This window comes from Drosophila sulfurigaster, chromosome 2R, assembly GCF_023558435.1.
Source record: "Drosophila sulfurigaster albostrigata strain 15112-1811.04 chromosome 2R, ASM2355843v2, whole genome shotgun sequence".
In the NCBI taxonomy this organism is placed as follows: Eukaryota; Metazoa; Arthropoda; class Insecta; order Diptera; family Drosophilidae; genus Drosophila; species Drosophila sulfurigaster.
In genome coordinates, this window is record NC_084882.1 from 29,434,886 (window position 1) to 29,462,863 (window position 27,978).

The 27,978-nt window shown below is 41.5% G+C and overlaps 2 protein-coding genes across 13 annotated transcripts; one reads left to right on the top strand and one right to left on the bottom strand.

Annotated features, from left to right (window-relative positions):
• Position 1: 1 nt before the first annotated feature.
• Positions 2–4,047, bottom strand: LOC133838680 (zinc finger protein weckle-like). Of its 4 annotated transcripts, none has more exons than XM_062269857.1 (5): positions 3,825–4,047; positions 2,703–3,758; positions 2,295–2,641; positions 1,777–2,237; positions 1,590–1,722 (listed from the first exon to the last, which is right to left on the bottom strand). In XM_062269857.1, exons 1-4 carry the CDS (start codon positions 3,963–3,965, stop codon positions 2,177–2,179), a joined length of 1,605 nt encoding a protein of 534 aa, XP_062125841.1. In that variant the 5' UTR covers positions 3,966–4,047; the 3' UTR covers positions 1,590–1,722; positions 1,777–2,176. The 4 variants fall into 4 exon arrangements, with proteins under 4 accessions (XP_062125844.1, XP_062125842.1, XP_062125841.1 ...); XM_062269859.1 differs by having other exon boundaries at positions 3,821–3,938; XM_062269860.1 differs by lacking the exons at positions 2,295–2,641; positions 2,703–3,758; positions 3,825–4,047 and adding an exon at positions 2–400 and having other exon boundaries at positions 455–1,722; positions 1,777–2,082.
• Positions 4,048–4,165: 118 nt separating this feature from the next.
• Positions 4,166–27,978, top strand: LOC133838676 (regulator of G-protein signaling loco). 9 transcript variants are annotated; one of them, XM_062269845.1, is made up of 5 exons: positions 4,166–4,442; positions 4,503–6,641; positions 24,967–25,785; positions 25,845–27,048; positions 27,110–27,978. In XM_062269845.1, the coding sequence occupies exons 2-5, from the start codon at positions 4,512–4,514 to the stop codon at positions 27,727–27,729; spliced, it is 4,773 nt and encodes a 1,590-aa protein (XP_062125829.1). In that variant the 5' UTR covers positions 4,166–4,442; positions 4,503–4,511; the 3' UTR covers positions 27,730–27,978. The 9 variants fall into 9 exon arrangements, with proteins under 9 accessions (XP_062125829.1, XP_062125832.1, XP_062125830.1 ...); XM_062269846.1 differs by lacking the exons at positions 4,166–4,442; positions 4,503–6,641 and adding exons at positions 12,198–12,297; positions 14,977–16,187; XM_062269848.1 differs by lacking the exons at positions 4,166–4,442; positions 4,503–6,641 and adding an exon at positions 8,391–8,545.

Sequence of the window (27,978 nt, forward strand, 5' to 3'; positions counted from 1 at the left end):
TCATATGTGTTCAGTATATATATTTTCTATCTTCTATATATTTATAACTCGGGTTGCTTACATTTTCGAAAAACGAAGGGTTTTCCATTGCATTCCTTAGTTTAATATTATTATTTTTTATCACAGTCTGTGCCTACTGCATAGATATTTTGATCTCCCGACCGATAATTGCAGTCCTTAGCGATAGCCGTATACTTTATCGAAACACAAACCTATCATTTCCACTATTGTATTATTTTATGTTTTAATATTTTAATGAATTAAAACTTATGTGCTTAATGCTAAGGGACGTTTATTTTTTAATCTCATATATATAAATTGCATTCCATAGAATGTCATTTCTTTACCAATTCGTATTTATAATATGAATTGTTCTTTTCATTTTGAATGCTTTTGGGACCTGAAGAGAAAACAATTATTATTTATTTTTAGCTTGTAATAGATTTAAACTCACATAACACGTAGCTCCTCTAATGTGGGTACTTGTAGTCTCGCTGGTGAATCGCCACTATCCTCTTTTTGCAGTTCATTCGGATGCTTTTTCAACTTGTGAGCTCGACAATTTGCATTACATGCAAATGTTTTCTTACAGTATTTACAAACATATGGCCGCAGTCCTGTGTGACTAATCAAATGTCTCTTAAGTGTTTTCGACCGCTTGAACAAAGCACCACAGACATCACACTTGAATTTCCGATCTTCGCTATGCACTAATTTGTGCATATTCCAAGTGCGACGTGTCTGCAACTTTTTCCCACACACATTACAAATGTAATTTGGTTCCTCGTGCGTTTGATAATGCATCTTCAGCCTGGCCTTGTTTTTGAATGCCGCTTTGCAGACAGAACAGTTGAAAGGACGTTCCTCGGTGTGGACCAGAAGATGTTCATTTAATGCTGTAATTGTCTTTAGTTGCTTGCCACAATGATCACATATAAAGGGCTTGGCATTCTCATGCATGCCTTCTTTATGAAGTTTTAATGCTCCTGCCGACGACAACGTCTTGTCACACAGTTCGCAATAGGTGTTCTTATCCATTTTGGTGCGTTGCTCGATCTTGCGACAACCAACGCGCAAATGCTTTTGATAGGAGGCAGGATTTAAGTACACTTTGGAGCACCAATTGCATTTGAGTTTACGGCGCTTCGATGACGTTTCTAACTCGACATCTTCGTCTACATCGCTGCTGCTTAGAAAATTATATGGTTCCGTAGAGGAACAACTGCCAGCTTGGGGCAGTAACTTCAACTCAGCATCGAGACTTTCTTGAATTGGTTTCTCATTATCACTATCACTGCTCTCGGCTTTAGTGGCTGCCTGCAGTTGACTGTGCTCCCTTTTGGGTCTTCCTCTGCCGCGCTGTTTTTTGACATCGTCGTCTTTAGTGTCATCTCCGCCAGCAATGATAATCTCCTCAATTGGCAAGTGGTCACCTTCGCCCTCAACAAACTCTTGTTTTGGCAACGCATTCGGAGTTTCTATGGCCTCATTGTTTCTCTCCATTTCTAACACAGGTTTAATAATATGCGTCCACTGACCATCTCGCAGTCCATACTGCTGTCGCAGTGCATCCACATCCAGCTGTTTGTGGGGCTCTGAGCTGCGCAACACCTCAAAGATTACCTGCACCTTGTTGACGTGTTCAGCGAAATCGATAAGCTCGCTTATTAATGTATAGCACTCCTTGCAGAGCACCCCACTCAACTCATCCTCCATTTGCATCTAAAAATTCAATATTTAAGTAATAATTGGACACATTTACCATGGCATACTCACTCACATGCACATCAAAATATTTTCTAATTGCCATTATCAAAACACTGTTCCATGTATTTTCTTTGCCGCTGGTATATACTCTCACATTTCCGCCAATGTCATCCTTGGCACATAGCCTACACCAGTTCAGCCAATGGCTATCAATACTAACTTGTTCATTATGTTCCGACATCGTTGTGGATCGGATTAAAATATTTATAAACAATATTGACACTACAGCGGCATGTTGATTACATCGCATTAGTGATGCAAATAACAAAATTGCTATCGAGATTATCGCAGTTGAGCGCTGCCAAGTGTTTCGATATCACCCCCACATCGATACTATTGTGCAAAACTAGTGTGACCAAAATCATAAAACATTTAAAATTCAGTTTTTTATTTACAGCAGTGCGCTCGTTTATTTATTATTGGAATATCTTGGCTTGCGCAGCCTTTCACCCTTTTCCATGCCCTGAGCTCTGTAAATTTAAGAAATTGTATATTAAGAGTAAACATTTGCTTGTGTATAAACTTACAAGGCACGCAGTTCATCCAACGTGGGCACCGATTGAATTCTCGAGGATTTGTCGTCGTCTTTTGCAAACTCTTCCGGATGCTTTTTCATCTTGTGATCCCGACAATTGGCACCACTAGCAAAAGCTTTATTACAGTATTTACAAGCGTAAGGTCTGAAGCCTGTGTGGCTCAGGAGATGCACCTTCAAGGCGGTTGAATGCTTTGTTGCCGTGCCGCAAATCGTGCATTTGAATCTTCGTTCATTAGAGTGTACATATTTATGCTTATTCCAAATGGCGCGAGTCTGCAACTTCTTGCCGCAGATTTCGCACTCATATTTAGGCATTCCATGCGTTTGACTATGAATCTGTGTAATGGTAAATTTATTACTTAATTTTTTGCTGCTATTTATTAATATTTCGACTTACATTGAGCCGCTTTTTATTTTTAAAGCTGGCACTGCAGACTGGACAGCTAAAGGGACGCTCATCGGTGTGAACAAGCATGTGCTCCTTGAGCTCAGATGAGTTGTTCACCCGCTTGCCACAACAATCACAGACAACAGGTTTTCGCTTCATATGAACACGTTCATTGTGCTGTCGTAGTCCTGATTCCGATGACAATTCCTTGTGGCAAATATTGCATGTAACTGCTCGTCTAGTATGAGAACTGGACTGCTCATCTTCTGCGTCAATTTCTGTGATATGTGACTCTGGTTCGGGAGAGGCGAGTAAGAGCCTCGCTAACGCCATATTTTTACATTTTGAGGCATTTGTTACATCATTTAAGTTGACTGCTTCAATCATTTGAATCTGATTTTTTCTAGGTCTTCCACGTTTTCTTTTTATTGGTGTTGCTTCTGTGTCAACTGCATTTTGACTGTCATTGGTAAGATCTTTGGTTTTATCCAGCTCTAGTTTTACTTCGTAAACCGATTCCGTTGCGGAATTTTGCGATAACACGTCAAGATCTTCATATGGCGCTGTACTTTCGAGTTTTTCAATTTTTAGCGTCACAGGCGAACGTCCTCGTTTTCTGTTAACGACGTTGCTGACTTTTTGAGCTTCCAATTGCTCCACATCTTCAAGCCAAATGTGATTCTCAACAAGATCCTCTTCGACGCCCTCTTCATAGACTTCCAAGGGCAGCACTTCCACATTAATTGATTGCTCTTCCTCACACGTGTTTTCTGCTGTGGTTTTATTAATTCGCGGACGACCGCGCTTCCTTTTTACTAATGCATCCTCTTTGTCATCATCACTCAGCATTTGGACATCCGTAAGCTCAATTTTAAAATTTGTCTGAAGTCCATATTGCTGACGCAAGGACAACACATCAATATGATCACTATCTTCGGTGTGGCGCAACAACTCGAAGATCGGCTGCACCTTGTTGACGTTTTCAATAAAATTTATTAAATCATTCATTAACGTATAGCAATCACTGCACAGCATGGCGCCCAACGCGGGCTCTTCTAAGCCTATCTGCAATTAATATTTTAATAATAGTAAGCACTAGAGTAATAAGAGTAAACAACATTGTTTACCTACTTCAACATCGAAACATTTGCTAATTAGCCGCATGTATAAATCATTGTCGCGCACATTGTTACTGGCATCATCGTTGGCACAGAGACGACACCAGTTCAGCCAATGGTGTTGTATATTTAATTTGGTTTTTAATTTTGTCATTGCTTTTACTATTTTAGTGTTAGCCTAAACAGCTAATAAAAACATTGCGCTTTTGGGGTGACCAGACTGCAAGCAGCTGTTGAGCATATTGATGTGACCAGTCACCGAAAACTGCGATAGGTGTTATTGCTATCGCTATCGTTTGGGTTGAGTGCAGTTATCGATATTTTATTATACATTGCTACGCTTGCGCATTTCGCAGGCAAAAAAAATTGTTTTTAACAAAGCATTTTAAGTTAAAAAATATAAGAATGCAGTTTTAAAGTGTTGTATGGCATCTAGACTAGATGAAGTGTTAGTGTTTGTGCAAAGAAAGCAACATTAGAAGTGTGTAATTGAGTGCTGCGTATACAGTTGGCGTCTTGCATTGGTGTTGGTGTCGCTTACATACCACAAACAAAACAAGCGACATACGAAGGCGATTGAGCACAAACCGCATTCCAAGCATTTGCAGCTAAAACACCATCAATGTAAAAGGTCCGTTCGATTTGGTATTTGTTATTTGTACCTGTTTTAATCGTGAATGCGTTTTTGCAGTGAAGCGCCATGCATCATCATCATCCGCCATTGCCTGTTACCGCAACAACAGCAGCAGCAACTTCCTCTTCACAGCAGCAGCAGCAACAGCAGCCTCAGCAAGCGCAGCAGCAGCAACCGCAACAGCGACGCCGCAAAAAACGACCCAACTACGGTACACGTACTGTGGAAGTGCGTCGTGGTTATAATGGATTCGGGTTTACCATATCTGGCCAGCAGCCGTGTCGTCTGTCCTGCATCAACAGCAACTCACCCGCTGAGCAGGCGGGATTGCGCGCTGGTGACTTTCTAATCTCAGTCAACGATTTAAATGTGTCCAAGCTGCCGCATGAGACTGTGGTGCAGCTGATTGGAAATTCTTTTGGCAGTATTCGCATGCAGATTGCGGAGAACTATTACTCGGACAGTTCGGATGAGGAGAATGCCAATGCCACGCTGTTGATACAGCGCAGCGCGCGTGGCCAGCTCTTGGCTGCTAGCCTGGGTGCTGGTGTGCGCAACAAGCCGCGTTTTTTGCATCACAAATCTAAGATGCATCGACTGCGCAATTCACCACAAAAGAAGCCGCCGGAGTCGCTGGAGCAGGCGGAACAACCATCCACAGCAGCTGCAGTGGCAACCGATCAATCCACGCTGCGACCTGTGTTGGAGGATACACCACCATTGGCCATTGGCCTGGGCAACAAATGCGCCGCCGATGTGGCCAATGTGAGCGCCATGGTGCGTGCTGTGGGCAGCGCCGCATTGGAGTATCGCGTTATTGTGGGCTATCTGGGCACCATTGAGATGCCCAAGCAGATTTCGCACAGTTCCAAGCTGCAGACGGTGCGCTCTTGCATACGCAAGCTGCGCCAGGAGAAACGCCAACCGACGATTGTGCTTATGTGCATTACACCGGAGTGTTTACGCCTGCAGAGCGCCAATGGCGGTACCTTGGCTACCTATGCTTCTGCTAGGTTGAACTATGTGAGCTCATCGTCGGAGAGCGAGAATCGCTTCTTTGGTTTGGTCACCAGCGCTGTGCACAACACGCAGATCGAGGAGGAATACGAAGTGGAGGATAAATCGAATGCAAGCGGTGCTCACATTAGCATTTCGCATAGTTGCCACGTTTTTGTCATCGACACGAAGCTAATTGAGCATGGCCAGCACTTGGCACGCGCCCATGAGTATCGATTGCAGTGCACCAGGGATCCCATATCGCAACTGTGCCTGGAGTTTCCCAACAACTCGGAGTATGTGGTCAATCTCATACGCAGCATGTACACAATGCGCATTCTGCCACCCGCGAGTCGCAGCCAGCAACCGGATTATGAGGCTGGGGCTGCTGCAGCGGCTGCTGCCCACTCGCCACAGCCCTCGAATCACAGCGAGATTTCCACCACCACCTCGAATTCGGATTCGGGCATTGGCTTCAATAATGATTGCACTAATATATCGGATCGTATTCTGGTTGTTGACTTTGCAGGCGCCGCTGCTGTGGCTGCCCATGGCTTGGGACCTGCTGCCTGCCCAGCGCCTGCGCGTCCCTTGGGCATTGTGGGCGTGCCCGACAATCGTTTGACTGTCAGAGCGATGCCCGATCCGGATCCCAAGTCACCGGCCGCCTCCTGTTCGCTGCGTCGTCCCAATTTGCTGGCCAGCTTCAATCTGATCAAGAGTCCCGCCACCAATTTGACGGCAACTCGCTCCTGCGATGATGTGCTGAATCTGCTGGTGGACGACGAGTCGCCTATGTTGCCTGCGGTGGCATCCATGGACGACATTTCGCTGCACTCGACAGTGATGTCACAGGATGAACCCACGACGCATCACATGTTTGTGCATCCAGCCGCGTGTGTTGCACGTGGCAAGTCACGTCGCTCGTTGCAGCCACAAGCTGCACCGCTGGAGCCAACGCCCTCGAAGCTAAGTGCTCAGGTCTTTGGCAAACCGCGTTCTCGCCAATCGCTGGGCTTTGAGGCCATCGATAGCGTTCAGTCGCCTGGCTTGGCTGGCTGTTGTGTCGATCAGCCCATGGACACCTGGACGAGTCTGCAGAATCTGCACAAAGCGGCCAAACAGATGGCGGGGCTGAGCACTTCATCTTCGTCCACACATTGCCTATTAGAAGCTACCAACAGTGAGCCGGATCTGGGGGTAAGTCCAACTTCATATATATTGCTTTAGTGGTTTAATGTACCCCACCCTGTAATTTTAAGTGCGTTTCTTTGCTTTTCACCCACTGTCCCATTTTGGATAGCATTGTTTACCTGGACGTTTGCTTGTTGTTACCTGAATTTAGCTTATCGCAACCATTGCCGCTTCCCCTCGTGCTCTCCTTCTCCACTACTCTCGCTCTCTCCTAAGTCCGCCCTACGATAAGCGACCCCAAAATACTCCACACACATGCATTTAATGTTGTGGTATTGGTGCTTGTGATTTACTTAGTGATACCCGGTCTGCAAAGCATTCAAAAGAGCATGACACTTTGGTGGGAATTGAAAGATTTTTTAAAACTTGTTCTTGATAAAATAAAAAACTATTTTTTAGAACGAAAATCAGCTAAGAATAATGGTAAACAATTTTGTTACTTAGAAGAATAGAAAAGTCAATAGAATATACTCAATACAATAATATAACATTAGGTGATCATTAAAAAGTCAAAAAGTCTTTCTAATCATTTGCCATAATATATAAATCAAGTCACATCAAGCACGTCAATTATTATATTCTTAGTTACGGTATTTTAAAAATTAATCATTTTAATGATTTTTTGATCAATTTGATGAAATTTATTAAATTAATCATAACCATTCTAATATGACTTATAGTAATTCAATGAATTAATTATGAACGTCAAAGAAAATTTATGAATTTATTTATAATCTAAAATCGAAACCTTATATGGATAGTTTCTTTGAAGAGAATAATTTCTTTTGTGAATCAATTCGTTTTGCGTTGATTTCAAGTGCGTATTATTAATATCGCTTTTAAATAGAAAGAACATTACTCGTTTAGCTTACAGTTGATCGTTTTTAGTCTACCGGGCAACGTCTAGTCGAGCAGTCTCGTCAACAGCTTTCTTAGTTGTTGGAATTGTGGTATTGGCAGTGGGAACTCTACCGACTGGGAAACTGGGGAACTGCCGCTCAGTAGTCGACGCGACGCTGCTGCCATAGGTGTACTTAACCGTATTTAGAGTGTCGCCTGCTCGCTGATCTCCCACTACTTTACATTCTGATGGGACAGCCTCTGCTTCTGCTGTAAGCGTTGTGTCTCCTTCACGTACTGATAACAAAAAAAAAAAACGGATATCGCACGTCGCTCTCTCGTTCGTTCGCTGCTATAAATAAGAGCCCAGTGACGTCACGCACAGCAGACGGCTAGGCGACACATTCGCGCTGACTTCGACGTCGATGTCGACGATGGCGGCGACCGAGGACCGAGCTTAATTCAATCTAAAGCAATTAATGGGGAGCAAAACACACACAGAACACACAGAGCACAGCTCAGCTCACAGCTCGTCGTCGTCGTCGTCGTCTCCTGACCTTTGCGTGCGCGCTTCGTTTTGTTGTTCTCCTCCCCAAAACTCACCTCGCTCGCGGTACCGCTAACATATACAACCCTCCCCCCCTCATCATCAGCGCATTGATTTGTCGTTTGATTCGATTTCGATTTTTTATTTCTGATTTGGCAACACGCGATTTTTTCAATACTTCAACTCAAGTCGCAGGTCGCGAGTCGCGTTGTGTTTTCACTTTCGCTGCGCTGTCGATTTTCAATACACACATATTTTTTGTGATTTTGTAAAACGTAAATAAAAAATAAAGAAACGGAACGTGAACAAAATTAAACCATAAAAAGTTCAACGCAAAAGTTCAAGTGGCCAGCGAACGAATTGATTGTAAATTTACATGCATACATACTATATACGCTATAAGTATATAAATAATAATAATAAATTAACAATAAGTGCCAGCAAAATACAAATATCAAAAGTATTAATGCAAAAAATGTCGTTCCGAGGGCTAGCTTGTGGTCTCTACTCAGAGGATAAGGCGGTAAGCATTGTTTTGTTTTATTGAAAAGTATAAAAATTTTATATCTCAAGGAAAAGTATAAATCCCTGAGATCAGTTCGACCTTTTGTAAATATCATGGTGACTAGTTTGAGAACATGTGTCAGATATTTGCTAGCTTGTTTTATTATTATTTTGTTGTTATGCTTGGTTGCGTTTTAGTCACCCCTTTAAACAATTCCCTAGGAATGTGACGATATCATTTACTGATTACTCAATTCGTGTTAAGGCTGATGGCGCATGTTTACTTTAGTCTTTTCTATCGCAAACGCAGACACCTGCCTTGGCCATTGACTACTATTCTATATATATGTACGTCATATATATATTTACCCAATAGATAATGCATTCTATAACTGTGATAGATACCTCCACTTATACACAAACTAATTGCATTGATATGAAAATAAACAGCGAGATTAACACACACTTCACAAATTAGCTAATCAGCGTCATATAAATATAGCTACCAAATATACAATCAGTTATAATACTCAAATTCTAGGTAAATCACAATTACTATTCAGTTCATAAAAACTTCTTCCATATCTGGTTGCTGTGTTTTTTTTCCATCCATCCATTGTAATCGAAGTATCGAAGTTAGTTGTGAAGACCGCAAAAAAATAAAATATTCATGATAAATTTATGTTATTAATTGTATTTATAGAAGAGTTTGATTCATATTTGAGTCCTTGAAAATTCTCTTTAATTATATTTTTGTGACTATACATTTAATTTTGTATTAATTTTCTTTTAAATTGTTTACAATTATGAGCAATATGTTTTAGTTGATATTTTTAGCACATTTATAGTAATCTGGTGGTTGTATCAAGGCCCCCATTGACGGCAGCAACTGTTGCTTGTAACCGCATTCTCTTAATCATACCATAAACTCAGTGCTCGACTAGTCGATCCTCTAACAGGTTGTTCCCTTGACCTTTTTTTTGGCGGCAATCTGTCGCTGCAGGTGCAAGTGGCGTCGTGTTGCATGAAACAACCCTCGTGCCACAGTCAGCTGCAAAAGAAGCGGTGTTTATTTGACGTTGCTTCCTTCCTTAATGCTATTCCTTTCCTTCCCGACTCGCTCCAGTGGCCAGCGGCATCGTCATGGGAATTGCACAGGTTCTTTGGCTGGTTCTTCTAATTTAAGCTTGGTTCGTACTTGACTGCAATTATGAAACGGTATGCCACAAGAGTTTGGCTTGGCCTTACCACCGATTTCCATAATGTCGTAACGTATTTGCCAGCTGACGCTTGTGGGAAATTCGAAACCATTGCAATGTGCTCACCACGTACAAAGTCAACTCCAGTTCGAGTTTGTCTCTACATTGTTATTATGCTTCGGTTATCTGACAGATACGTCAAGAATTTCATGTTATTGCGCGCTCTGCAATTCACCAGTACAAGTATTTCTCTCATTCCGTCCGCTTATCACGAACTGACCAAAGGGCAATCACAACAAACAAACGAAAACAAAACAAAAATCATCATACAATATATATTATATACATTGCTGACGTAAATTCGCGTTTCCCGCGATTGCTAAATATGAAATGTTTCTTACAATTCAAATCTTTGGTCTATCACAAGAAGGTAAATGTTAAAACACATATCGAACTATATAAATATTGATTTATTTTAACTTTATAAGCTACAAACAATTTTGTTAGTTATCAGAAGATTTTCTGAAATATTCCTAAAAAAAATATTTCGTTTATAGAAGGAAGATAAAACAAGTTCCAACTATAAAACTATACATTTATGTGCTAAATGCGAGCTACATAAAACTTTCCTATTTCCCCAAAATTTTCCTGAAATATTCAAAAAAAAATCAAACAATAATTTCATGAAACTTTGAAAATTTCGAAAACTCAATAAATAAATTCCACGTGCAATTTCAAAAGCTCCTAGCAACAGATCAAACATATAATTTTTAATTTAAACATTAATATAATATATTAAAAATACATATATTTCAATTTAGTCACTCTACAACAAATAGCAAAGTCTGTTTCGCACTGTAAACACAACAAAAAGTTCCCAAGTGCGTCAATAAAATGTTCGCAAAAATGTGTTAATAATAAAACCTTGGAATCCAGACCCAGACATTTCAATATTTCCCTCCGCGACAACTTTGCTATGAGATGCCCTGCCGAATTATCAATTAAAAGCCAAATGCTGATAATGAAACATCTCAAAATAGCATGGAAAATAACAAAAATGTATTTTTAAAAGATTTTTGTGTATAAATACCTGCATAATTATTATTGCAGCGCCAAGAGCTTATCTCAATTAGTTTATTATTAATAGTTTAGCATATTTTTTTTTACGCAATCATTGTTGTTGTAGTCGGATTTTGAGTGAGGGATTTCCCGAGTTATCTTTTGGGGGGATTTTCATGGTTCGTGCTAAATTTACACTTGGTAAATGGTGAAAGTGTTTATTGAGTGTACTTTTTTATAAAGTATTGCAGCTTAAGGAATAGAGTTTAATTACATTTCATTTTCGTAATGCTATTTATTATCTACAATAATTGGTATTTCAACATTACTTAATCATTTACTTATTGCATTCAGTACAAAGTAATTATAGCTGCTATTGTATTCTTTGCAGACATACCCTAGAAATACCCTACGTTATGCTTAATTATGTTTCTGCCGCCCTGTCTGACTAGAGTCAAAGTTATACTCGAGTGTGCTCGACTTTGAGATACCCGATACGCATTTTGAGCAAAAGCCAAATATAGCGTTATTATTCTCCAAATATACCAACATAATATACCACAGAAATACTAAGAATATATACCGAATGGCATATTTGGTATATTGATATGGTACTACATTCAAGATGTACTATAGAGTGCAAAATATACCAGATCGTCAGCCAAGGCTACTAAGACCCGTAGAAAGTAGGCGTTTTTTGCCCATAGAAAAGTATTAATTTAATAACTTTGAGAATTTGTATCTGATCGCAACTAAAATTTCAGGAATCACAACGACTATAACATAGTATGAAACCAATTTGATCTACGTGCAAACATAAAAAATGATGTCGAAAAAATTATAGCTTTATCTCTTATAGCATCTGAGATCTAAAAATTCAAACGGACAGACAGATAGACTGTCATGGCTAGATCGTCTCGGTCTTGACGCTGATCAAGAATATATATACTTTATAGGATCGACCTCCTTAGTCTGTTACATACATTTCCTGCCGGCACAAAGTTATAATACCCTTCTACCCTATGGGTAGCGGGTATAAAAAAACGCTGAGGAGTGTAAAACAGAGAAAGAGAGAGAGAGGAAGAAAAACACCTGACGCTGTCTGGCTGGGGTTTCAGTCTGGCTTTGTACCTTCGCTATTGAGTGCCAAGTGACTAACGTACAACAACAACAACAACAACAACAGCAAAGTGATCGCCAGCAACAACAACAAACAGTTGTCTCTCAGTTACCAACGGCAACGATTAAAAACGCGCGCACGCGCTCTTTTTTGACTTGTGTTCTCCACTTGCTCGCTCAACAGCTGTCACAGCTGCTTTGCTGTTGTCTTCGTTGTTGTTGTCGCTTCTGAGCCAAGTTAACAACAGCTCCGCGTAGCGTTAACAGCGCTCACAACGCGTGAGTCAGTCTTCGAGCGTAGCTCGCATGAAACGCATCGAAAAACGTTTACAAAAATTGAAAATTGATTAAAAATCAAGTGTTTGTGTGTGTTTCTCTCTTTAACCCCGAAAATGTAAATACAACTCGCATAAATAAGTTCTGGAAAATAAGAAAGAACAAACGCAAATCCCAAATAGCAAAGCTAAAAATAAAACGCTCGAAAAAAAAGAAGTGCAAAATACACAATGAAAATATTTTCTATTTTATAAACTGTTCAAAACACACACGCACACACACACACAATCTTACACATGTTATAAGTGAAACTATGCTCCAAAAATATTCCCTGAGGTCGTTTTGTAAAGATCGAAAGATCCGCTTCGTTTTTCGCCCCTCGCGCTACGTCACTAAAAATTGCGTATAAAATCGCGCACGAATCGCACGTAAAACGCGCGCGATTTATGGCAAAGGAAAATAAGACAAAAAAAAAAGCATCGCCAAATGTTTTGTCTATGACGTGTCTGTACTTTCCCGTGCCAGACGAATTTAAAAAAAGATATATATTTTAATATATATAAAGAAATATGCGTGTGTGTGTTTGTGTGTTGTTTTTATAAACTTTACTGAGAACTCTTTTATGAAATGATTATAAACATAAAAGCCAACTGTGCAAATTAAAATGCAAAGTATTCACAACGTTTCGCCAGTTTTAGCCAGAATTATTGCTGGGGCTCGCTCTTGGCCTGCTAACTGATTAATAACCAGGCGAATGAACGCCGCTGCCTTTAATTGATGGGCCAGCCAAACATGAAAATTCACCGATAAATTTCCACTTAAAACAATCGTTGTTGCCTTTTCCATTTAAGTGCCCAAAATAGCTGAGGAATTCTACGGAATTTGTTAAGACTCTCAAGAGGGATTTCCAAGTTAATCCAAGTGGGAAGAATGAATACATTCGCATATTCACATATTTGTCGCTCTTATTCATAGAATAAAAGTCGTGACTTGTCGCGATCGTTGCCGCCTGCTAATTATACAACAATCAAAGTTGATATTTGTTCAACTTTGCTATTCAATCGAGCGTTCACTATGATGCTAACACACACCTTTGTTGCCCCATGATGACGATAATGATGATGTCGATACAGAATAACATTTGATCTAGGTGTTTTTATCAAGCAGTCACTCATTCTTATAAGTGAGAATAATATTTGTTCCAAGTTAATAATATTTGTTCTACAATGATTTTGTAGGCTTTCTCATAATATTTATATTCCTCATTTGCTTTTAGCGCTTATCTAAACATGTTTTCTCATTTAGGTTTCATTTGCTTTCAGTTTTATCTCCAGTTCATGTTTTTTTGGGATTTGAAGCAAATTGGGCCAGGGTCACGTTTATTTTGGGTTGCTTAAACATTGATAAGCTCTTGTTATATGGTTTATATTTTTCTTAGCTTTTTAGTTAATTGCCTTAGCGGAAAAGCCGCCGTTGTTTCGGGCCATTTAACATAGTTTGGAATGCGCATAAATATATCGCAGAGGCCATCATTTGCGCCACCAAATGCTCAGTAATTAAACTGATTGAAATGGGTATATTAAAAAGAAGAGAAATATAGAAAAATAGAAGACAATTTGCAAAATAGGAAACTAGTAATTTGGCACGCTTAAATATAATTATATGCTCAATGGATTCTGAAAATTTCATTACGATTCAGTTTCTTTCCAAATTATATTCTTAATGGATTCTGAATATAAAATACATAATGATTTTATTTCATTTGTTGCATCTTCTAGAAACTAGTAGGCATTCAGCTAATTTAACCTAATATGCTTTAGAATTCAATTCTCAGTTCCAAAAATCATTCATTAAGCGGAAATTAAACATACATCTTAAAGATAGTACAAATCATTTTCTAGATGCCAAGGTAGCGAATGATTTATCCTGAGTCTGTGATTCATTGAAAAGTAGTTATGATTACCTATAGACTGTAACAATCTTTAACTCCTTTAAGTATCAAAGGTTCGCTGCAAAACTACTGTGTTTATCTCTTATTGTTTATAGGGTAGCTGGTCATTATTATGGCTGCGTTAGTATTTCATGTGCAGCCTAAATATTTCAACAACATTTTTGCTGTCTTTGCCCCAAAAATGTGTGGAAATATTTCATGTTGTTCAGGTGCAAAAAACCGAGAATAGATTCCGCAAGTAATTACGTAAGAAGAAGGTGGCCCCCTTCATTAATTCCCTCTCCCTAGAAGCTCCCCCCATTGCTTCGTTTAGCTGACGCATCGACTTGGGTCGTAATAGGAATGACAATCTCCCTTGATGACTCTCGAGTTATGCAAAAAAGTGTAGAACTTGGCATTTGGCATGCGTTGCACGTACCGAGATCAGCAGATCAGCAACTGAAAAGAAAGGTGTAGCCATAAAAGTTGCCGCAATAAAAAAGAAAATGCGAAAATTGTTTAAAGAGTCAGCGTCATGAGCAGCGTCATTGAGTTCACTGCTGCTAAAAGTCAAGTGTCTATATGTTATGTCTCTGGTTGTTGTCTCAAGTGCGTCACGCAGGCGCCTTATGCGGCACGTACGCTAGTTGCTGCCACCTGCCTCCAAAAATTTGCCACATTTATTCTGAGTATATATATGTATGTATGGAAAGGCGAAAAGTTTACCTTTGCTGTGGTGCTTCGCTTGGGAAATTCAGTTAGCCGCGAGCAGTCGAGGAAAACGCACGTGGAACGTTGCGAGAAAACTTTGCATTTTAATTGCCATCGAAACGCGTCTAAAAAACAATTTGTATATTCTGCCCACAGTTGAAAGAGTGTGAATACCAAAAAAAAACTAAAAAAGAATAAAATAAAGTGTGCGCGTCATGAACCAACAGAGCAGCAGCTACAGCAGCGCAGCTACAGTGAACACGCCACATAACAAACCGAAAACAACAAATCGCAAAAGCGAAGACAATCAATCCATTGCCAGCATGGTGGAACGCTTTGTGCAATCGCTGGGTCAACTCAACGACTCTGGCAGCTGCTTCGATGCCAGCTTCGAGATCAAACACATTCTTCAGAGTCCTCGCCTCATGGCCGAGGCGGTGGGCAACTCTCCAGCTGCCTCAGGACGCCATCAACGCCATCGCTGTCTCACCGAACTCGATCGCGAGCAAATGACGCATTTTGTGCGCGAATTTGAGGCGCGACAAGCTGCCGGAGCCTCCACACCCAAGGCCAAGTGCATGTCGCCGTACATCTGTCGCAAGGCCAAAGAGATTTATCGCAGCGCCAGCGGCAGACGCAGTGCATCGCCACAGATCTGCATTGAACCCGTGGTGGAAGAGGAACAACAGCTGGAGGAGGAAGCGGAGCAGCAGTCAGCAGCGGAAGAGCAGCACACTCAACGCAAGTCTGCCGAGGCAGAAGATCTTATGCCACCTCCCATGGCCTTGGCACGTGCTCAGGCTGAGCGACGCAGCTGTCGCAGTGCATCACGTGTGCTGCAATTCTTCAGCTCGGCGACGAAGCGACGCAGCGGCAGTCGCAAGCTAAGCAGCGACGTTGAATCGCTGCCCAGTCGAGGAAGTTCGCCTGTTTTGCTCCGCATAAGTCCCAGCAAGCAGCAACAGAGTGAGGAACAAGATCAACTCGGTTGTGTGCCTTTGGCCAGCGCAGGCAGCGGCTCCGATGAGGAAGATGGAGAGCACGACGATGGCATCAGTTCGGCGAGCTCGAATCTGACTTCGCAGTCGGGCCACAGCTACAACAACAGTCGCAACATTTCGCCGGATTCGTCGTTCGAGATGCATGCCCCATTGCTGCCCAGCTTCAAGGTGACGCCACCGCGTGGCGTCTGCAAGGCGGGCAAATCGGCAGCCAGCGAATTTGCCAGATTTCTGCGGGGGTCTTTCCATGCCAAGCGCGCCTCGATCACGAGTTTGCGACGCTCGTTGAGCGATCCGGATGCACTGCAGCAGCTGGACTTTAGCAAGCCGCCGCCGTTGAGCGAGTGCAGCAATCTGATGATGCGAGTGAGTCACTTTTAGACAACGAATGAATGATGCTCATGAATGAATGAATGCTTGAATGCATTTCGATCAAGCAGATGCGTTCCATTAGCGATTAAGCACACTCACGATTTGTTTACGTTTAAGCTTCATAATTGTTCACGGGAAGTTGTTATGCGCTCTACTTTTTCCTCTATAACGAGTATTATTAGTTGGTGGCAAGTGTAGATTTTGGGCAACAGATGAAAGAATATTGAGCGAGTGTCGCGCAGTCGAGCAAACTTGCATTGTACCCTATATATTAATTTGTTTATTTACGTGCAAGTCATCTTCAATCATTTCGATCTCATATTCGATTCTCCATATGGCAGCAGCAGCCATAATATCTTCAGCAATCTTATTCCATGTTCCTAGTAATCGACTGTTTACTTGTTTACTTGGCCATCATTTTGGATGGATTTATTCAGCAGAAAACTTGACTAGTTTAGCCTAGACTTAAATACATTTTATGTGTACACACACACCTTTTACTTTTAGTTTATTGAGCAATAAAAATCACAACCTGTTTTTCTAAATACAACACTCCAAAGGTTTTCTATTTCTCTCGCGTGCCAAAAGCTTTTCAAAGTTCTGATTTATGCAAAACTGAGACGCAATTGTATAATTTGTAGTCTCAATTGTGTAAGAATCGCGTTATTTATTTGGATAATGAATAGATTGAATGCATTTTGCCGTCAAATACTAGATATATGGCATATTAGATCACTTTAACTGGTTTGTAGATAGGGAATTTAGCACACATAGAGTCTACCTATAGAATAGTTTACGCTCTCATTAACTGTGAAATTACTAAACAATTATTGAAATAGCCTACAATTGTTATCTCAGCTAATGTTTAATAGTTATATTATATCACATCCCCTTCGAATGACCTAGAAATACAATAAACCTGAGTTATCATCAATTTTTATTGTTAGTTTGTGTAAATATTGATATATAACATTTGTATTTCCATGTTTAAGTAGCTAATTTGAATGGGAAGTGCTGACAATAATGATGGTTTACTAAATAACACTTAAATATGTTTTAAAATCAATCCAATGACTCAATATTAGATATATGGCAACAGACGGAAAGTCAAATAAATATAAAAACTGAATTAAATCGATTGTAGACAATTTTAATTACCTTAAAAGTGTGTACAATGTAAGGAAATTATTGACATACCCTGTAGTTGCTGTTACTTAAATAAGTTGTTATGAGATTAGAAGAAATAAAGAAAAAACTAGTTACTAAACTCAAACTAAAGCGTTCAAACAAGTCCACACTCAATAATATATTTCTACGCACGTAAAGGGTTCAAACAAGTCCACAAACAATTTACGTTCGATTCTTCACAACCAAGTAAAGGGTTCATACAAGTCGATACTCACAACATCTTTTCTGTTGCTCGCATGGAAGCTTTTTACAACCCACACTCTCAATTGCTGTGCACTTATTACCCCACCCACTCACACAACCCCATGGTGTCTGGCAGTTGATCACGCTCGCTGGCTATTGCATTTAAATTGGCACTTTGGTATTTATGGCGTTTGCCTTTAATGACTTTCTAATTGTCGAATTTGCATGGGCGACGCATTCCCCATTTCACTTTCTCGCTCTTTGCTTTGTTTCTACGTGTGTATGTGTGTGCTCCCCCACACCACTGTTTTTTTTTGGGTATGTGGTCAGCCCACGTGAATACGTGAATGGCAAAAAGATGAGACCAGTGAGTCAGTTTGTTGTCCACAATAAAGTGAAGTACCCTCTCCCTCTCCTACACACTCGCACTTTCAGCATGCTCTCTCACTTGCACTCACGCTGTAAATGCCCAGAAACGTCATTAAAGAATTCAACTCCATAAACTTATGTAAATCAACACACAGAACACAAATTATATGTATATGTATGTGTGTGTGTATCTTCCGCTTTGAAAGAACGCCTGATCGCTCACAACGCATATGACCCGCATTGGCATCCACAAAATTAACAAAAACCAGCAACAACAATAGGAACAGTGGGCAGCCGCATGCCGGATATTTAATTTAATGCCGCCGTGCAGTCAGCACAATTGCCAGAGAGAGACAGACAGAGTGGGAGGGAGAGAAGCATAATTCTTAGCTCCCAAGTAGGCTGCGATTTTGATGGGTAGCTGCTGAAACAGCTGGAATTGGAATGTGGAATTGGAATCGAGAGCGTGATGCGTAAAATGTACAACACATTTTTGCTAATTGACCGCGCAAGGAAAAGAATGCGGCGGTTGCATTAAACAAATCATAAACAAGTCGAAAATTATGTGCTGTATCTGCTATATTATTATGTTATACTCTTCTGCTCTGGTCATGTGGTAAGCGCCACGCGTGATCGGATCCCTTGTGGAAAATCTGGAAATTGTTGGCACCCCTCTGGCTTTCTTTCTTTCTTTGCTTTGGGGCTGTGCAAAATACGTTAATTTATCAGCGAAATACGCAACAGCAGCCCGCATCTGTGTTGCCGTTCTTCTTGCTTTTGTTGTTGTAATTGCTTGGCATTTTAATTATTTCAATTGTCTAGCTCTTTGTTTACTTGGCATCGGAATGGGCGCTTTTAATTTATTTGCGCCGCATTTGGTTATTTTTAGCACAATTCATTTATGTACTCGTTCGGTATTTACTACTTGCAACATTTCTTCCATTTTCGCGAGTTCATTAAAATATCTGCTGCATACTTATATGGGCATCGCTTAGTTTTGTTTTCGTCGGCATCGGCAAACAAGAATGTTTTATAATAGTACAGCTTATGGCTATAAATTGGTAAACACAAACACACACATAATTAACAAAACAAACAAAATGTCTTGGCAACTAAATTAATTGCTAACGTCACTAAACGTTTAATTAGCCAACCAGCTGCCCACCATATAAAACACGAACACACACACACACACATCTGTACGTATTTACGTACGCATGCCCAACTTGATAAGGCGGCAAGCAATCAAGTGCGACAGAGAGAGAGAGAGAGAGCGCACCCACATTTCTCACATACAGCTGCGCACATGTGTGTGCGTATATGGAAATTCATTCATAAGCAACAAACGAGACAAACACCAACAACAAGCCAAAAGAGCAGCCGGTGTCAGGTAAATAAGCAATCGCAACAACAGCAAAAAAACAATGAGCCACAACGAATGAAATATAGCAGCATGAAAAACGGCAATAACAACAACAATGGCACTATGAGTAAGCAATAAACTCGAAACACAAAACTCACACACAAAGGCAGCTGCATATGCGCCCAGTTCGAAATTCGAAAATGAGAGAGCCGGTCCGGATCGCATCGAACATGTGCGCATCAAACAAATTGGTTGCAATGCGCGAAATACTTTGACAACATAATAGTAGGTGTGCCCACCCCCAATTGGGTTGCACTGAGCTGCTCCATGTGCTCGTCTGGTTTCAGCTGCTTTCTGCCCGCGTCTCATCTTCTCAGCGCCATATTTAAGAGTTCCTCAACCCGCTGAAGTTTGTTGCAAGCTGACTTCGTAAATGTTCGCTGAGGTTTGCGTTGGATTTGGTTTGATTGCTGTTACAACTGATTGTTTGTGTATGGTTGATCAGCAGCTGGTTGCGCACAACAACTGACGATGTCAGTTACTTTATACACGTTGGGGCTACGAGTCACAGATTCGAGACAGAGACGAGACTCGGTTCGAGTGAAGCGTGCGAACGTTAACTGAACGCGAAACGGGGGAGGGAATGAAAAGTGTGTGAATAACAACTAAGCGAAAAAAATACAATTGAAGTAATTATAAAGCCGACAACAACAACGACAACAAGATGATTATAAGCACAAATAAATAGCAATCGAAAGTGAAGAAAAAGTGCAAAGTTAAGTTTTGTGTATTTTGTGTTGACAAAAGCGGCACGTTTGCGCTTTCTCACTCGCACTCACACATATGCAAATACACACACACACACACACACTTATGCACAACATTGAAATTTCGCAAAACAGCGACACGCCTTTGGAATACCTAAAATAATAAAACGACAAAACAATAAAAGAGTTCCCCAAAACTTAAATCGAAAAAGGCAAAGAGATAAACAAAGCGAGGGGCCAACAAGATTCCAGCCACAACAACAACAACTGGGCGTGTGCGTGTGAGTGTGTGAGTGAAGTTTGAAGTGATTATGGTTAGTTAGTTTTGTTGTTGTCATTAGCATGCGTAACACAGCAGCCTTCTTTAAGTACGCGCGACGTGGTATATGTGGTATATGTATGTGTTTGTATGTGGGTTCCGTTTCGTTCCCTTATAAGTACACGCAATTGCAATTGCGAAACTCGCTGTCTCGCTCTTGCAGTTGCAAGTCTTGCAAGCGACAGAATGCGGAGATAAGATTCGATTTCGAAATTCTAATCAGCGAGTAATATTTGCTCGTTCGCTCTCTCTCTTTCTTTGTGGATATGGATGGATTGTTGGACGGACAGTCAGCATATTTCTGTGAATTTGTGTCGCAATTCTGCGAATTATCTGACAAATGGCTAAATATATATTTGGGTCGTCACTTTTGATAAATGTACTACGCAACCATAAGCGAGTATTTCTTTGTTTGTTTACCCAGAAAATACCCCTCACATCCCTTGCCTACGACTTCGTCTCATAGCTTTTTCTTTGTCGGCCTATCTACGAGTAGTACGTGATATTTCAACGTAATTTGACACTCTCTGGCTATTTCTAGGTATTTGCCTATAAGCGGATTATCAGCTACACACAACTCACAAATTGTCAAGTATATCATTTATCTGAGATACTTTTGATACCCTCTCTCATTGTGCGTAACAAGTTTAAGTAGGCTAATCTTGATTTTAATTTTAAACTTTTAATTTGAATGAATTGTGTTCATCTCTTAAGAAACTTTAATTAAAAAGTCTATATTTGTGATTAGTATTAACAACAAAGTCAATTTAGCTATTTTTTCTTCCGTCTGGCTGTCTGTCCATGTATATTATTGCTTATATCTCGAATATTATAAACGCTAGAGTCAAAAAATTTGGTATGCAAATTCCTGTATTCAAATAGCCAATTTGAATTATTAATAGTTTTATATAAGACCTTCTTTTCCCCAAGAAAACCTATTTTAGTAATAAATGGTCTACAGGGTAACTCTTAAGTCCAACACTTGAAACTAGATCGCTGTTACTTGCTGCATGATGAATCGCTTCCTTTCGTCTTAGCTTAAGTTACACAAAAAAAAGTCGCGCTAATTAAGTGACATAGTCTGGAGAGAGAGGGTTGGGGAGGAAGACTTCTCGTATTACCCGTTCTTGGGCATATCGAATTAGTGCATGTTTTAACGCTTCTGCCTTTGGGACGCTGATGATTAAGTTATGAGGAGCCACCCAAAGACAAGAGATTACGCCTGATGGTAACCCGAGTCGAGTTGGGTTGAGTTGAGGCAACTTCATTTGCTCGTGGGACTTTTTTTTTGTGTCTTCTTTCTTTTTATTTGCCGTAGTTTGGTTTGTTTGTTGTCTCTGCATCGGGCCATCATCGGAGTCAGCGCAATGACTTTTTAGCTAGCAACTCGATGATGGCTTTAATATGAAGAGGCAGCAACACAAACGCAAACACAAAGAAAGGCGACCACAATGGAAACGATGGCTGGCAACGTGTAAATGTGGCACCGGAAAAGTGTCCATGCTCAGTGTCCACTCAAGCGTGCGGCACCACAAGAAAGAGGGCGCTCTCTCAGCAGAGCAGAGCAGGGCGTGGCACAGACACATTCACAGTTGGCAATCAACCTGTTAAAGTGTGAGTGTGTAACTGTGTGTGTTTGTGTGTGGCAATTTGAATTGTTGTTCGGCTTCGCTAATTTTTCAATTTTCCATTTTGATTTCCATTGCATTGCACATTTATGTTTTTTTTGTGTCTGCTGCGCGTCGTTTATGTCATTTATTTATTTTAATTATTTACTTTGGCAAATTGTTCATTTCCTACTTTATTTATCGAGTGCGTTTCCCGCATTTTCCCTGCACCCTTTCGACTTCTATTGTTTGGCAATCAACGCTGATTTATGCTCGCTTTTCTCCCTCTCTCTCTTTGGCACTCGCTCACTTTCTCTGCCTCTCTTTCTCGCCATGCTGATTTTCCCACATTCGTAGCACTTCAAAATGTTGCAAGTTCCCCCTTTTTGACCCCTCTAAACTGCTGTACTTAAAACTCTCCCCTCTTTCCGTATGCATTTGCTGCTCTTCTCGCTGACCCAATTCCTATGTAAAAGTATCTGTATCTTTGTATCTGTATCTATAACTGTAGCTGCCTGCATTTTGTATCTGCAGCTGAATGTGATAAGCCAGACAGCTCATTGTTTCGACATTTATTGCTGCCTGCACTTCAAGATCATTGCGTCACTTTGGATAATCCTCAATGAATGTCACTTCCACCAAAAAAATGCTAAGAGATAAGGGTAAAAAATTCTTAGAAGTTGTCAGATAAAAACGTTATTCATAAATTCTTATTGAATGAAGCATAAATTAAGTTGTTGAAAGATAAAGATTTAAGCTTTGTAAATACTTTTAAATTCTAAAAGAAATCAAACATAAATTAATTTGTTAAAAGATAAAGATTCAAGCTTTTAAGATACTTTTGTGTGCTACAAGAAAACGAACATTTTACAGAAATATTAATTGCAATTTCACCACGAATCTTTCAGTGGTGAAATTCTGAATATTGTATATAGAAACGTTCTTTCAATCATGCAATTCATTGTGCTTTATTGACGAAATGCTTTCAGCTTTAATTGTATTAAGTGAGCGCAGAGGTCGCCATATGATATCAATGTTCCTTGAGTTTAAAAATATCGCAAGTCGAGAAAAACAAGAAAATAAAACATCTGATGTGTTGAAACAAATTCAAGATCAAAGTTTGCTTATCGAAATGCCGATGAAATTGTAGATTGTAATAAAAAACAATACACACGTATGTATGTTGTGTATGTTTGAAAATATCGTATTTCGTATCTCGACTTTGTGGCGTGACCAATTCGATTTGATGATTACAAGCCTATTATATTGGACTGGACTCAACTGAATCCAAAGTCATCTCATCTCGTCATTGAAACACGCGCCGCAGAGGCATCAATTGGTTTCTATTAATGAACGAATTGAGCGAGGGAATTATTGTTATTGCCGACCGGAAATATGTTTTAAATTTCTCTTTTGCCCAGTCACACAAACATACTCTAAAAGATACTGTATCTATATGTAACCATATGCGGATATTTATAGAGATATATTTGTTCAGTTTATGCGAAACTTGGGCTTAGAAGCAGAATTCATTAATCTCGCACAAACAAAGCATCATTAAACAAAAGCGACGGTGGGAAATGCACAGAGCACAAAAAGATTTACCATTTGTTATAGAGAATGCTTGACTAGCGTATACCCTGTACTGTAGTAGATGTGATTGTATATACCCTTTGCTTGTAATAGAGTTTTGATGCCGCAGCGTGATTATCAGTAAAGTTCAACAAATGCAACATTAGCCGCCAGGCAGCCCCAGAAACATCGACGACGACGACGACACGACACTCATCATCATATAGAACACACACAGATACAGATAAAGATACAAATACACACACAGTTGCAGCTGTGCATAAAGCCGAGTCTTTACAATTTGTTCACACAATTAGAATGGAGCGAAGGAGACGCAAAACAGAGAAAGAGAGAGAGACACGAAACAATCGTTAACAACTGCTGGCCGCAACATGCGTCAGCAGAACACACACACAAACACACACTGGCATACTCACTTGCCACATGTGTTACATGTAAACAAAATTGAAGTAACTTCAAAATAAATATAATAAAAAAAAACCCAAGTAGGAAAGCTACGATTAAGAGTGCTTAACTTTGAAATACCCGCTAGTTTTTTTAAAGCATAAATTGGTTTCATTTATAACTTTATCTCTTTGTCATTTCTGATTGACTAACTGAACCAAAACCTAAACGGTAAATTCTAGAAGCCTCCAATTTTTACAATTTGCGATAAGAAATTATTTTTCAAAATTTCTGAAATTACTATCTAAGATTTTTGCTGTTTTTAATGGTTTTTTTTTATCCATCATTTTATTTCATCGCTTATAATTCAGTATCTAATGACTTCTTTCTTAATTATCTTCACACTGATGAAATATAAATGATCTTTAGAAATTTGAGATGGATTTTATACCATTAATAATTCTTTTACTCATTAGTTCTTTCTTAGCTTTGTTCAGTTATGAATGAATTAACAATTTATTGGTCTGAAATACTAACTTCCTTCAGTTACATTTCTCAGTTACCACTAATTTGTGACACCCTTCTAATGCTCTCCCTACCGGGTATCACGAAAAAAAAAAAGTTCAAAAGTTTATCGTGTCGTCGCCTGTCGTTTGGGGCTTGGCCGTGATAATGACAGTGCCGCAGTCTGTCCGGCAGTCAGTCAGTCAATGCGTCTCTGTCCATTAGTCAATTTGTACTTGTGAATTGCCCATGAGAATGAACTTGTGGGGTAGCTGAACTCGTAGTTATGCAGTGAATATGCTTAAAATAGTTGAGGAGAGTTCGTGAATCGGCAATTTGAATCTTCACTCAAGACTTACGCTCTCACTTTCTATTGCCCCGCGCTTGCAATAAATTGTAATTAGCCAACTACACGTATGCTTGCAATTAAATTATGATTTGCATACGTAATTTCGATATTAATTGTATGTATTTCCTTTTGCTCTCTCTCTTACAGAACCGCGCACTGCCCTCAAATGCGTCGCCGTTTCGTCGCGCCTGGGGTCAATCTTCCTTCCGCATGCAGCGCGCCTCCGACAAGGCATCGAAGCCAGCGTCAACAGCAGCAACAGCAACTGGCTGCAGTCCCAGCGTGCGTCGCTCCGCCTCGATGAATGCCTCCGACAATGATGTGTATCTCAAGACATTAATGCTCGACGAACAGCTGAAGCCAAAGTCATCGTCGCCGCCACAATTGGCACTCTTCCAGGTGCCACAGATCCTGATGACGCCGGCACCACCATCGAGCATCATGGTGACCGCCAGCGTGGAGTCACAATCGGAGCCAGCGCCCGCGCAGCCAGAGCAACTGGGTCCGAGCGGTTGGGGCACTTCGTTTGAGCGTATGCTCCAGGATGCCGCAGGCATGCAAACATTCGCCGAGTTTCTTAAGAAGGAATTCTCCGCGGAGAACATTTACTTTTGGACCGCCTGCGAGCGTTACAGATGCACCGAACAGGAAGAGGAACGTGTGACGCTGGCACGTCAAATCTTTGGCAAGCATTTGTCCAACAGCAGCAGCGATCCAGTCAATGTCGATTCGCAAGCTCGCAATCTTAGCGATGAGAAGTTGGGCAGCGGAGCAGTGGATATCTTTGCGCCTGCGCAGAAACAGATCTTCAATCTGATGAAATTTGATAGCTATCAGCGTTTCATACGCTCCGATCTCTACAAGAGCTGTGTGGAGGCGGAACAGAAGCAGCAGCCGTTGCCCTTTACGGGCGCCGATCTCGACGAGCTGTTGAAGACAAATTTTCACGTAATGGCCTCATCAAAGGTAAGTCTTGAAGTAAACTTTGCCTGAGATTGAAACTAACTTTCGTTTCGCGCTTGCAGCAGCTAAAAAAGTCCGCAAGCAACGCAGAGGATCGAAGACGTAAGAGTTTACTACCCTGGCACAGGAAAACGCGCAGTAAATCCCGCGATCGCAGCGAAATCATGGCCGACTTGCAGCAGACGCTGATGCCTGCGCCGCCACCGCCGCCGCCGCTTTTGGCTCTGCTCACGGGTGGCGCCAATTCGGTGCAGAACTCACTGAGTGACTTGCACAGTTCACGCTCGTCGCTGTCATCGTTCGACGCCGGTGCAGCAGCTGGACCGGCTCAGGGTGCGAGTGCGGACAGCGTGTGCTCGCTGTGTCGCGTCATACTGACCGATGGCGCCACAACCATTGTGCAAACACGTCCCAACGAGACAGTGGGACAGCTGGTGGAACGTTTGCTGGAGAAACGCAATCTGGTCTATCCGTTCTATGATGTGGTGTTCCAGGGCAGCACCAAATCCATCGACACACAGCAGTCCTCGCAGCTGCTGGCCGGCAAAGAGGTGCTGATTGAGCGTCGCGTCGCATTCAAGTTGGATCTGCCCGATCCCAAAGTTATATCGGTGAAGAGCAAACCGAAGAAGCAATTGCACGAGGTCATTCGACCCATTCTCAACAAGTACAACTATCAAATGGATGGTGTACAGGTGCTGCTGCGCGATACCCAAGCGCCGTTGGATCTGATGCAGCCGGTGACGGTGGCCGATGGCCAGCGGCTGCAGATTGCGTTGCTCAAGCCGGATTTTCAGCTAAGCGGCGGCAGTAGCATGCCGCCGAAGCATAGTAAACCAATGAAACCGCTGCCAAGTGCGGCAGCGACGACAGCAACAAATGAATCCTCGACGCAACTCGACGAGCTGACCAACAAAATGTTTAACGAGCTGCTGCAAAGCAAAGCGGATGCGGCAGCTGCCACACAGAAGAAGCCCTCCGATTTGTGCTCCATGAAGTCGAATGAGGTGCCGTCGGAGAGCTCGTCGTCGCTGTTCGAACGCATGCGTCAGCAGCGACAGCAGCGTGAGAATAGCAACATTCCAGGCAGCAGCAAGCTGCCCAAACTCAAAAAGAAATCCACAAGCAGTCAACATTCCGAGGAGCTGTCCACGATAACCACCGGCAGCTGTGCAACATCGTCTGTCGATCCCAAAAAGCCCATTATCGCCAAACTAAAGGCGGGCGTCAAGCTGCAGTCCACGGAGCGAGTAGCCGAGACCCAAGGTGAGTGTAGAATTCACAACTCCGTTTTGATCTTTTATTTATTCTGCTTTGTATTTGACAGATGAACTACTCGAGGGACTGAAGCGTGCGCAATTGGCGCGTTTGGAGGATCAGCGCGGCACAGAGATTAACTTCGATCTGCCCGACTTTCTGAAGAACAAAGAGAATCTCAATGCGGCCGCGTCCAAGCTGCGCAAGGTGCGCGCCAATTTGAGTCCCGTGAACAAGGCCACAAGTCCCACAGATGCGCCACAGCCAGCGCCACGTTTGTCCATTACACGTGGCATGCAACCATCGAGCGTGTCACCCATGAAAGTGGACGCGGAGCATGAGACTGAGCTGACAAATGATGCATCGTCGGCGGAACTACAGGAATTTGCCAAAGCGCCGCCACCGTTGCCGCCCAAGCCCAAGGTGCTGCCCATTAAGCCATCGAATTGGGGCGCTGCTGCTCAGCCGACCACAACAAGTGCTGGCAACTACAGCAACAAATTCTCGCCCGCTAAGCATCACACATCGACAGCGACATCACCTTCGGCGAAGGCTGCGAGTCAGGCCGCCACAGCTCTGGCTTTTGGCAGTAGCAAGCTGCCACTGGAGATGCAAGGACGAAAGTCGCTCGAGCAGGCGGCGAGCACACGTTGCGCCTACTTGGATGAGCCTAGCAGCAGCTTTGTTTAACTCTCCGATCGGACGATCAGCGATCATTGTACATACTATATTTAAAAATGGCACAACGCCTCCCTCTATTATTTATTAACTTTTGTATTACGTACTACGTGTGCAGTCCTTTCGCTGTTGTTGTCAACCCACACAAAAAGCACCATGACGAACTATCGCCTATTTATAACTACTAAGCTACAGCCAGCTTTAAGTCTAAACATAAACATATTGTATAAATAAACACCCTACATACGTATAAAATTAAAA